At 43.1% G+C, this 12,137-nt stretch overlaps 1 protein-coding gene across 5 annotated transcripts in view; it reads left to right on the top strand.

Moving 5' to 3' along the window:
- The window catches only part of IDUA (alpha-L-iduronidase), a 62,561-nt gene that overhangs the window by 24,103 nt on the left and 26,321 nt on the right, over positions 1 to 12,137 (top strand). For 3 of the 5 annotated variants that reach the window (XM_067553388.1, XM_067553387.1, XM_067553391.1), the window contains exon 3: positions 11,555 to 11,637. In XM_067553388.1, coding sequence (XP_067409489.1) covers positions 11,555 to 11,637 — 83 coding nt within the window. Of the gene's footprint in view, positions 1 to 9,038; positions 9,140 to 11,554; positions 11,638 to 11,957; positions 12,002 to 12,137 lie in introns of those variants that run through there. The other 2 variants (XM_067553389.1, XM_067553390.1) reach the window with 2 other exon arrangements.

The raw sequence follows: 12,137 nt of genomic DNA on the forward strand, positions 1-12,137 counted from the left end.
TAGTGGATCATGGGATAGTTGGGCTCTCGGACACCCAGGCTTTCACAAGCCTTTGTGCACCTGTAAGTGACCCGAAAATCTGTGCAGCCATTAAGGCCATCAGGTGTAGTCTGAATACCTCAGTAAAGCCGAGGCTGCACAAAGCGGGAAATTGAGGTTTAAGTTTCCCCAAGGGCCCATAACTCCGCCTCCCCTTCTTTCGTAGCATTGTATTCTGTTTCACTGACTCTACTTCTGTCCGAAACCTTGTGCTAGAATTAAAAAAACCACAGTATCAACTTGGTGTAACAGATTTGGGGATTTGATAGCCTGGCTTTATTCAAAACAAAACAAAGGTATTGCATGTATCTGGGCATACCCTGAAATGGTATGTGTGGAACCACCTCTGCACACAAATCGTGGGCTAGCCATGGTAAGTGGGGTCGGACAGCCCTTTAAAAGAGACATTGGTTAATATGGACTTTGGTGGCTCACCGATGGGGTTACACATGTAGAAAGGGAACTACACGCTTGAAGGCTCCAACTGGTGAGAAATGCAGCAGCCTGTCTGCTTAGCAGCACGGTCGGCTGTGATCCCATGGCCTGTGGCCCTGCTCTCTGCACCGCCTTCCCAAGGAATGGAGTATCAGTCAGAGTCTGTACTAATGCACAAAGCCTGGTTCTCAGAGACCACCTCTCGTGCCAGCCCCACAACCTCTCCTGACAGTTAGTTCAATCGTCTGAGGAACTTATCTTCCAAAAGGGGGAGGCTTCTGAGTACCGGCGACAATACTTTCCCAAGAACTGGGCCTAGATTAGGGAATTCACTCCCGCAAGAGATGACGATAACCATTGGGCTCGCTGCCATTCGAACTAATGGCAAAACTCCTTTCTGCAACTTCCTCACACACAAAGACACTCACACAACACAACACAACCAGCCATGAATGGGACCAAAGCCACAAAACTTAAAGCTGTTTTTCTTACAGTCAGGCAAAGAATGGTATTGCTTAACATTTTTACATACTTGAGAGGCGCTCAGATACTAACGCGATGGGGATCAGAAGGACTGAGAGAGCGTATGCTAGTTGGCCTGGCAGCCTCTCTGATGGGCTTCGGTTGGTGTGAGCCTGCTCCTGTTACCTTCAGTGGGGGCAGGACAGTGTGCATATGTAGCATGAGCAACACTTGCGGTATTCGTCAATTACGAAGACCTTTGTGAATGCACGGGAATCTGTTTTCACTTATATATAAAACGTTCAACCTTTTAAAAACGTAGCTAAGCACCCATTCCTCTCTCTGATCTACGAACACACTAAGCTGCAACATCTGACACCCCTTTTTGAGCTGAGTGCAAGAAAATTATCTGAATATTTCGTTCATCAGCTAATAAATTAGGTCTCTCATTACCTTAGTAAATGACAAAGGCAAATTACACACATGCATATATAGGGTGACCATACATCACGTCGGGACAGTCCCTTTTTTAAGCTCCGTCCTGGCCGTCCTGACTTTTTTGCCAAAAGTGGGCATTTGTCCCCTTTGCCTCGCTCTTGTCAAAAAATGGGGTCTGGAGGAATGTGCAGGGTGGGGTGAATGGCGATGCCAGCCCCGCACAGGGCTTGGCAAGCAGCCATGCCAGCCCCAGCCTCACGTTGGGACAGGCAGTGCTTGGGTGAGCAACACATCAGCCCTGTGTGGGATGGGGGGGCCTTGGACGAACAGCTTGGGCCAGCCCCTCATGGGAGCGGGGGCACTCAGGCAAACAGCTCCGGCCAGCCCTGCACAGGGGTCGGGGGAGCCCCTACACAGTGTCCCATTTTCCCTTTGGGAAATATGGTCATGTTTGTTTTTATTTTTGATTGAGAAGACTTGAGACCCTTTTTAGCACCCAGGGTAGCTGCTGTGAAAAACTACATGGGAACCAAAGCTTGGAGTGAAAGTGCTATCTCCACAGTAATGACAGAGTCACTAGCCTAATCTGTAGGACAGGAATACCAAGAATTGATTCAGAATGAAAATAATGGCTCTCTGACAGACAGTTGTTGAAGGTTTGGTTTGAATTGAAGTCCTCTCACTTCAAATCTGTATTTCAGCCAATGTGGAACATAATGCAGCAGATTTGTATCATAGCCCTGATTTTTAAGAGGTTTCTGCTGTTTTTACATTTATGTGAGAACCTCACTAAACTTCATAATCAGCACAAAAACAGACTCCTCACCTCTCAAAGAACTAACAGGCTATACTGAGCTGCTATATCACTAAGGCACACACTTTACAAATTAACCTAACGCATTTATTCCTTATCCTTTTGTTATTGCTAGTTACCAAACTTCAGTAAGTTGCAGTGGATCTCAGGCATTAATGTGAATTAGTGAGATTCTGTTGTATTGTTTTGTTTGTTTTTCAAACAGGGTACAAACTGGCAATGCAAAAGTGAGAGGCCATGTAAAGATTACCTGTAGGCATGTAGGCTTCATGGCAAAAGGAAAAAGTTGAAGGTATAAAAATGACTGCAGACTGGTGCAAGAAGGTCAAGTTGATAGGTATGTGCAAAGTAGGCATTATGGAAACAGTAGAGCTGGAAAACTGAGCCATGTTACCATAAGTCTTTACTCATTCAGTTGTGAGCTAGGCTGTTAGTATTTCATAGTATCGTTAGACTGTCAGTTGCCCCTTGAAAGATTCCTAAGTATGTTTCTCAGTGAAAAGTTTGTTTCTCTGCACACTTTGAAAAAATAAGATGCAAAAATAGTTAATAATCTCCAATTAAAAATGAAACAATCAGTGAATTAACAAAAAACGTAAGATCTGATCTTTCAAAGGGTTCTACAGGAGAAAAACCTTACATCTGTGTGGTGTCCTGTTGAGTATGAGGGTCTGCCTAAGTAGATGTTTCCAGAATTAGGCTGTTCCATGGTATGTGGCAAAAGCACCTTTTAAAGAGATCTCTAGGTTTCTAACTGTCTGAGGCAGAATAGTTACTCAGCTATTTCTGTTAACGAAATGTTAATCATAAGTTTTGGAATTACTGATTGATCTCAGCTAAAATTAACAGGTAAAGTAATTATAAAAATAAAATTATCAGTCACAAACGGCAAAAATTATATGAAACATATAGAAGTTATTAAATGCAATACTACATATTCTCATATGTTAATAAAACAAAATAAGTTGATACAATACCATGCAGAGTCATTACTCAGAAAATGAGATGAATGCTGCACACTGAGTTCAGTCGGCGCTTCAGAAGAGAATCTCAATAACAATTTTCATGGGCATGTTTAAAAATGTCTAACTAAGGAGGAGAAGTTCAATGGCACAAAGGCAGGTAGGCATCTCGCTCAGTCTGGCAGCCATAATTGAACACCCTGGCTACCATTTGTGCCTTTGAAAAAAAATCTCCCTCTTAATCCTTTGTCAAGGATTTATTTTTTCTAGAGAGTGCATTCATGCAGAAGGCATATGTAACATCAGAAAGCTATTGGCAAGGACGGCATAAAATCACATTTAGCATTTGCTTGTAATCGTGCATTGTAGACATGTTGTAGTTAGGCATCATATTCCCTAAATCAAATTTGATACGAGAAAAGAGTCAGTTCAGTAAATGCAGCAAGAGCTAAGTAAATATGCCTAGCTTGAAATGCTACCCTAGATTTGTAGTGAGAAACGGTCAGAAGCATTTGTTTCAGTGAGATGGCTCCTGCTATCATTTGATAATACGTCTTTGTAAAAGAGGGGAGAAATCATTCATTTCTTTGTGACGTGTGTATTCAAATTGTCAACGCTTAGATGGTCTGATCTGGGGCTCCCGAAATGTGAATGGATGTTAAAAGACCTTATACTCTAGACTAAAGTACTTGGTTTTCTCAGCTTGTTTCCCCTCCCAAATCTTGAGTTTGCTTTGTCCAGTCTCTGTATAAAATGACGAACAACATTTTTCTGGCAAAGAAACTCACCTCAGCACAAAGAGCTAGTGATGCTTTGTCTTTGCCTCCCTCCTGGTGCAGCACACACATTGCTGAGGGAAGAATGGAGGATACATCCCGGAAGCAGGCTGAGTGAGAAGTGGTGAATTACAGGCCGTGTCTTATCTGCTTGAAAGCTTGCGTTGTTTGCTCTCATTTCTGTATCTCTCCTGTACCCTGCTAAACGTAGCCATATCATGGTGATTTGTGACTTGACGGGCATTATAAAGGTCAGTAATGCTGATCAGAACAGGGAAAAACTGGGTGACATGCGATATGTAAATTAATGTTGGCTTCTGTTTTAGCTTACTAAAAAGCACTTTGGCTGAATGCCCAGCTCTCAGATGGCTTATGGAAAAGGCAGTCGTTTGGAATAAGGAGTAGTAGTTACGCTTTTTAAGAGGCACCCTCACTTGTTTCTAAAATGCAAAAGATTTCTTCCGCTCTTTTGTTTTGCACGTATCATGCTGGTCATTTGTATGCCTAGCTGCACTGTGACAAGCCATCACAGCTGTGAGGCCGGACAGGGGAGCGCCGTACAGCATGTGTTGCGCCCTACTATCCGCATCATGTCCCTTCTTCATCGCGGCGTTCGCTCATTCGGTCAGCAACGGAGGCCTAATTATACCATTCTGCCCTCCGATACCGGCACTGCTCACACCGAAGTCTGTGGCAGTGTGCCTGTATATCTGAGCACGAAAGGCTCTGCTGGGGGTTAAATGTCTAACGTTTTCTTCCAATTTCAAGAGAATGAAGGCATTAACTCTTCGGCTGACAGCTGAAATGACTTCCTGGGAACCTGAGCCATACTTAGTGTTAATGGGAAAAAGAGGAGGCGGCCGGCTGAGCAGGGTTGTTTTCAGTACAAGTTCACTACTACTGAGGCTTGCAGTTACATTTAAGACTCCAGGGTAAGGGCAAATCCTATCTGCAGAAGAACCTAGAAACAGCACAACCTGTGCAATTCCTGTAGCAAAGTGGTCGTCATGGGAGTAGATTGAGTTACCAGAGTACCAGGGGATGGACCCATGCTCTGACCCCTCCTTACTTCAGGTTTGTCAGTGGGAATTCCCACCCCCACAGACTCAGCTTGTGATGCAGCTGACTAACGCAGCAAGTTCCCAGCCTGCAGTCCTGCGAGTGGATGACGTGGACGGGTTCAGAGAAGAGCCACAGGAATGACTGAAGGATTAGAAAACACGCCTGGTAGTGACAGACTCAAAGAGCGCGTTCTCTTTACCTTAACAAAGAGAAGGTGAAGTGGTGACTTGATCACAGTTCATAGAATCTCCACAGGGACACACATTTAATAACGGGCTCATCTGAGCAGACAGGTATAACATGACCCTCGTGACTGGAAGTTGAAGCTAGACAAATTCAGACTGGAAATAAAAGTCAACGTTTAACCTTGGGAGTAGTTAACCACTGGAACAGTTTACCAAGGATGGTGGCAGATTCTTCATCTACCTGTTCTGTTCTTCATCTTCATGACCATTTTTCAATCAAGAGTGGGTGTTTTTCTAGAAGATCTGCTCTAGGAATTCTGTTGAGGAAGTACAGGAGGCCAGGCTGGATGGTCGCAGCAGTCCCTTCTGGCCATGCAATCTGAGGAGAGTGTTATTTTTGCTGCACTGAGTGGTCCCTTTACAAAAGTTCCACTGTGCGCTGAGGAAGGGGCAGGATTCAGGAATGCACAGAGGGGCTCTGCAGTTCCTGCACTACTCCACAGGCAATCCCAGGGGCCATGATTCATGGGGATTTTGGAGGAGAGGCAAGGTCTGCGGATTTACTACTGCTCAAACAGTGCATGTAGCAGCCGAGATGACACGCAGTGTGCGCAGCCAGCCTGGTGCCAGTGAGTGCAACGCCCTGGACTTCAGGGGAGCTGCACTTGCTGTTAGCAGTTTAGAATGGAGCCTTTATCCATTAAATAAACCCTTTGCCCCTTTCATTGCCTACTGTTATTCATTAATACCATCTCTTCCTTAAATCTACTCTTCAGCAGTTTTTCCTGCCCACCCACAGCCGAAGGGAGTTGTCGACTTACGAGAGACGTGGAATGAAACCCGCCCAGCGCGGGCTAAAGAAACAGATCTCCAAAGAGTGGGCGTTGATAAGCTGCTGCGCCCACTCCAGGCGCTGGCGCCGAGTCCTGCATGGCGCAGAGTTCCTTGGGATTTACCATTCAGTTCAACGGGAGCTTTGAGCGTTCAGCAGAACGGGGCCCTCTTGGAGCCAGCAAGTGATTAGTAACTGCCTGAACTTTAAACCTGCCCAAGTTCACTCCTAATAGCTACCAAAAGTAAAGTGAGGGACTGGAAGGCAATCAGCGGCCCTAATGGAAAAAATAAACATAGTGACTCAGTCTCTGCAGAGCTCTTGACCTTCATCCTGAAACTCAGCAAGACCAAGCGCCCAGAGCCTCCTGCAACTCCCTCCACCCTTGGATAACATGCCTTCCCTGCTGACCGCTGGGCCTGGCAAACTCAGCAGCAGAAGAGGTTTAGCAGGCATGGGAAACTATGCTCTCAAAATCCTTTCAGCGAACACTCCAAGCAGCAGCAGCAGTTCACCCTCTCCAACAAATCCGCAAAGACCTGGACTCATAGCCTGTTACCTTCTGCTCATCTCCAGCTTACCTGGAGGTACAATATGAGGCAGCTCACCACCAGTGGAAAATACACCTCTTTGGGATTCCGGTTGTTTCCACAAATGCATCGTGACTTTACAAAGAGCTGAGTAATTCCTTGGGGGGCAGTTACAGTGATGTGCCTCAAAACCATCTACCGCAGCAGTGCATTTATTAACCTACATATTTATATGTTATCAAAACGACAGCCATTGCAAAGCGTCCCCCGTTGGAGAACAGTAATCTTATTTCATTGCGGGTTAGGAAGATACAACTTAGGCCATAGTACCATGGTAAATGGGACATAAAAGGGGAGAAGCCAGTGTCATTTCTGCACAACCACACAGCACGTGTGGATACTTAAAGGGCCAGATTGTGAGCTCAATGAGAGCACTTCATCAAATAACTGCTTATTAATGGGAATAAGGTTGCCCTAATCTGCCTTCAAATAAGTCAAGGTTCTGTTAATGTGGTTGACCAGCAGAAATAAATCAGAAAGGCACATGCAGTGTCACTGAAATGCAATCACTTCTCTAGTGGATGGCAGCAGGCAACCTGCTGAAGAGGGAAGACAAGGTGATGTTTTGGCAACACATTCATATCTCTGGAATCTCTAATGTGCCTGCAAAGGAAACAGGACCTTGGTTTTTACAATATATACTGATTGAATTAGATCCCTGAAGTCAGGAGGACACATTTCTGTTTTACCGTTTGAACTGTGTCGTCAGGTTTTTGCATGAAAGTAGAGTTAATCATTGTTACACTTGCTGACTGTGTGTAAGCAAATATTTCAATAGGATACAAGGTGTAACTAGAAATAGAGTTAATGGATCTGAGTGAGCAGAACTGCAGTTTGCAACATCGAATTCAGCTTTGGACTTTGACTGTCAGACTTCATTTTTTACTTGAATGCCAGTCAGAGGGGATCCAGCACTGATGAGCCCTCAGCTGGAGTACTGTGGCTGGTTTGGGCACCATTCTTTAGGAAAGATGTGGACAGATTGGAGAGAGTCCAGAGGAGAGCAACAAAAACTACAAAAGGATTAGGAAACCTGACCTATGAGGAAAGGTTTTTAAAAACTCGGCATAATTAGTCTTGAGAAAAGATGACTGAGAATGTAAGAACACATAAGAGCTGCCATGCTGGGTCAGACCATGGTCGTTCTTGTTGAGTATCCTATCTACAGCAGTGGTCCATGCCAGAGCTTCAGGGTGATTGTACAGAACAGGGCAATTGTGGAGTGATCCATCCCCAGCTTCAGGCAGTCAGAGGTTTAGGGGCGTCCCAAGCATGGGCTTGTGTCCCTGACCATCTTGGCCAATAGCCATCAATAGACCTATCCACCATGAATTTGTCCAGTTCATTTTTGAACCCAGTTATACTCTTGGCTATCACAAGATGCCATGGCAATGAATTCCACAGGTTACTTGGGCGTTGTGTGAAAAAGTTTGTATTAAGCCTGCTGATTATTAATTTCATCAGGTGACCCCCTGGTTTTTTTTTAATTGTGTGAAAGGGTAAATAACACTTCTCTATTCACTTTTTCAACACCATTCATGATTTTATAGACCTCTGTCATCCTCTCTTATTCATCTCTTTTCTAAGCTGAGCAGCCCTCATCTTTTTAGTCTCTCCTCATACAGAAGTTGTTCCATGCCTTTTATCATTTTCATTGCCCGTCTCTGAAACTTGTCCAGTTCCACTGTATCCTTTGTCAGAGGGGGTGACCAGAATGGGACATACTATTCCAGGTGTTGGCACACCATGGATTTATATAGGGACATCATGATATTTTCTGTCTTATTTTCTATCCCTTTCCTAATAGTTGCTAACATTCTGTTAGCCTTTTTGACCACTGCTGTGCATCTGAACTGAAGTTTTCAGATAATTATTTATGACGACTCCAGGAGCTCTTTCTTAGGTGGTAATAGCTAATTTAGAACCCATCGCAGTATAGATATAGTTGGGACTATTTTTTCCTGTGTGCATTGCTTTACACTTATCACCATTGAATTTCATCTGCCATTTTGTTGCTGAGTCACCCAGTTTTGAGAGATCCCCTGTAACGCCTCGCAGTCAGCTTTGGACTTAACGATCTTGAATAATTTTCTATCATCAGCAAACTTTGCCACTTCACTGTTCACCTCCTTTTCCAAATCATTAATGAATATTTTGAACAGCACAGGTTCCAGTACAGATCCTAGGGGACCCCGGCTGTTCACCTTTCTCCATTAGGAAGCTGACCATTTATCCTTTGTTTCCTATCTTTCAACCAGTTACTGATCCACAAGAGGACCTTCCCTCTTATCCAATGACTGCTTACTTTGTGTAAGAGCCTTTTGTGAGACTCAAAGAACTCTGATAGATTGGTGAGGCAGGACTTCCTTTTACAAGAGACGTGTTGGCTCTTTCCCAACAAACCGTGTTCGTGTGTGTCTGATCATTCTGTTCTTTACTATAGTTTCCACCAGTTTGAGGGGGGACGTGACAATCACCAAATATGTTAAGAACTGGTAGAAAGAGGACAATAATCGGTTGTTCTCCCTGTCCATTGAAGGTAGGGTAAGTAGTAATGGGCTTAATATGTAGCATGGGAGACTGAGGTTAGATCTCAGAAACAACTTGAAGTGTAAGGGTCATTAAGTACAGGAATAGGCTTCCAAGTGAGGTTGTAGAATCCTGTCCTGGGCAGGGGGAGGGCGGTTAAGAACAGCTTAGACAAACAGCTGGCAGGGATTGGTCCTGCCTCTGCATAGGGAGGCTTGGACTTCTCAAGGTCCTTTCTAGCATGACATTTCTATGATCCCTCTCCTGACAGTCCCGGTTCCTCCTCGGGTCACCAACATTCTCTGGGCGGTTTTATAAACTCTCCTAGTTCATGCGCTGCTCCAGGATCATTGCACGTACAGGTTGTCCATCCAAGTCTGCCCCCTAAAGAACAGCAGTTAAAGAAAAGAGGCAGACGTTCTTTCTGTCAGTTTCCACTGTTATATGATTTAAAGTGTACAAGACTGGATTCCCTGTCATGTTTACCACTTTTTGCCTTGCGTTTCTATGCACTACACTCATCGCTTCACTATGATCAGTCCCTCAATGGTTAATTAACTAGTTACTCTGAATTTGGTATGACTAAATTTGTACACATGCACAGCTCTTATCCTAAGGCAACAGTATATTACATTTTCAGAATATTGTTACATAGAAATTTCAGTTATTCTTTTTAGACAATTGGTATGTGCCAGTACAACCAAGTGGAGATATTGTTATTAAAAACCTCCACAGATTTAAAAATCAAGTTTCAAATTTACCAAAGACATTTCAGGACAAAATTTTCAGCCTCCAGGCAAAAAAACCAAAACCCAAAACCAATGCACACATACACATGGGCCCATTTTGCAGATACACCTGGTGTTAGTGAGTGTTAATTTACACAAGCAAAATTAATTGGGACAAATGGGTTTTGTGGGGCAAATTATGCTCCTTATGTGCAAGCGTTCAGATAAGGGTGCTGCTACAGGTTTGGACCTGCAGATGCTTGGAGAGTGTTATGTACATACAAGGAGGTTAGAAGAAGACTCATCCAAAAATGTTGGCATTCAATGTAAGTTGGGAATGGCTTTTATGGCACTCTGACACCTATGCTGCAGGTGGAAAATATTAAAGACTTTTAAAATTGGAACACAGTTACTGTTGGTGTGTGCTTCCATAGGGGCAGGAAAGACCTTCTCATTTACCCAGCAAATATTTGTATTTATCTTCAGCTGTACCAAAAGCAGTGAAGAATCCAGCTATGTAATCACAATAAGAATTAAAATTGTGAGAATTAAAGAGTCAGGCCTATTTTCTTTTGGGATCAGGGGTATACCAGCCAACCAGTTGGGGGCTGCGAGAAAGCAAATGAAGTGGAGAAAATCTTGGTAAAGCTGCACTTTGTATGTGGATAAGACGTTGGAGATTCAAATAACACAGGCATCGGAAGAAGCCCATGATCTCTAACTAGATCTGCTATGTTGCTTATGTTCCTGCCTCTGGAAGAGGAAAATGCCATGGGTTGGGCTAGATGTTATGGACATCACTTTAAAAGAAAAAAATCTCATATGTAAATCCTTTAGGAGCACTATACCAGTCCTGTGTGCCAGAAGAGAATGGACATCTTGTAATACAGCCTTCAAATGCTGGCTTTGTTAGTTTTGCTATAATGTGATTATTCTGTTTTAAAATCAGAATAATATAAGTATTTCTAAACAACTGAAAAGTTACTGTTAAATGTAACTAAAGCAGTTGATCTATTTGAGACAAAGGTTTTGTTTATATTAAATATAAAATTGATACAGTTTCATTATTTAAGAAAATGCTATTATTTGTTTTACAGTAGCACCTAGGGGCCAACCAAAAACAGGGCCCGGCACCATTATGCTACATACTATATGAACAGTAATATGGTTTGTTAGGGTTCCCCTTCCTAGTCTCTCTCAGTTCCCAGACATGTTCGCAGACAGAAGCAGCAGGCCAGAGTACAAACTGCAGGCAATGCAATGTTTATTGGGGCTAAACAAGCTCTGGCATCTGTCTTGAAGAGGAGTCAGAGCTTTCCTTCATATATCAAACCCCCACTCCACCTTGAAATATTTTAACTACATCCCTTATCTCTTCTTAGAGTAATAAAGAAAACCCATCGGGTTGTGGGTAGGCAAGAGTAACACACTGCATCTGTGTTTACATATGTATCTTGAAGAATAGCTTTCGAGCAGGCCCAGAAGTAGGCCCACAATATCATCTCAGGCAGATACACAGGCCTAAATACTTACGCAAACCTAAATTGTATACTACTAATCCTAACGCAGTTGCTGCCCAAAAGAACTTACAGTCAAAATTGAGTTAGTTAGGGACCTGCTTTGTCATGTTCATATTTCAATCTCTCTTGCTTACTTTAGATATTTCCTTTGTTTTGTACCTTTAATTGCCTTTATTCTTTAGAGTGACAAATGGAAAACTTCACTACAACTTTACCAGTCTGGATAACTTGATGGATCTTCTCTGGAAAAACAAACTCATTCCAGGTCAGAACAGCTTTTTTCTACTCAGTTAAACACGTTGGATTAAATTAGACACTCGTCAGACTAAACAGCTGACTTCAGAGTGAATTTTGGCCAAAGCAGATTTTGGTTCAAAATTAGTTCTTCTGCTTACATTTGACTCCCATTAATGTAACTGGAAATTCTGCACACAGAACATGGGAAATAATGTAGAGCAACACATTGCTGTTTTGCTTATAAGGGCTTTGGCATTAATCTGAGACTGCTGAACTGGAAGATGTGATCACCCTCTCCTCACTAAAAAAATGCCCAAGAAGGGACCAAAGAGGACAAATTCCTAAATGTATCTTGCTTTCACTACCCATATACAACAATACATCCAATGCCTGTAAGTCACACTCCAGTTTATAAGATGGGGTGGTAAATCCTAATACTGTTGATTTCATTGACAAGCAATGAGTTTGAACAATCTCAAGTCAAAAGTAACTATTTGTGTGGAATTTGCATGTGGCATCAGGAAAGGT

This window comes from Emydura macquarii, unplaced genomic scaffold (assembly GCF_026122565.2).
Source record: "Emydura macquarii macquarii isolate MOO-44397 ecotype Brisbane River unplaced genomic scaffold, CSIRO-AGI_Emac_v2 contig_1451, whole genome shotgun sequence".
Lineage (NCBI taxonomy): Eukaryota > Metazoa > Chordata > Testudines > Chelidae > Emydura > Emydura macquarii.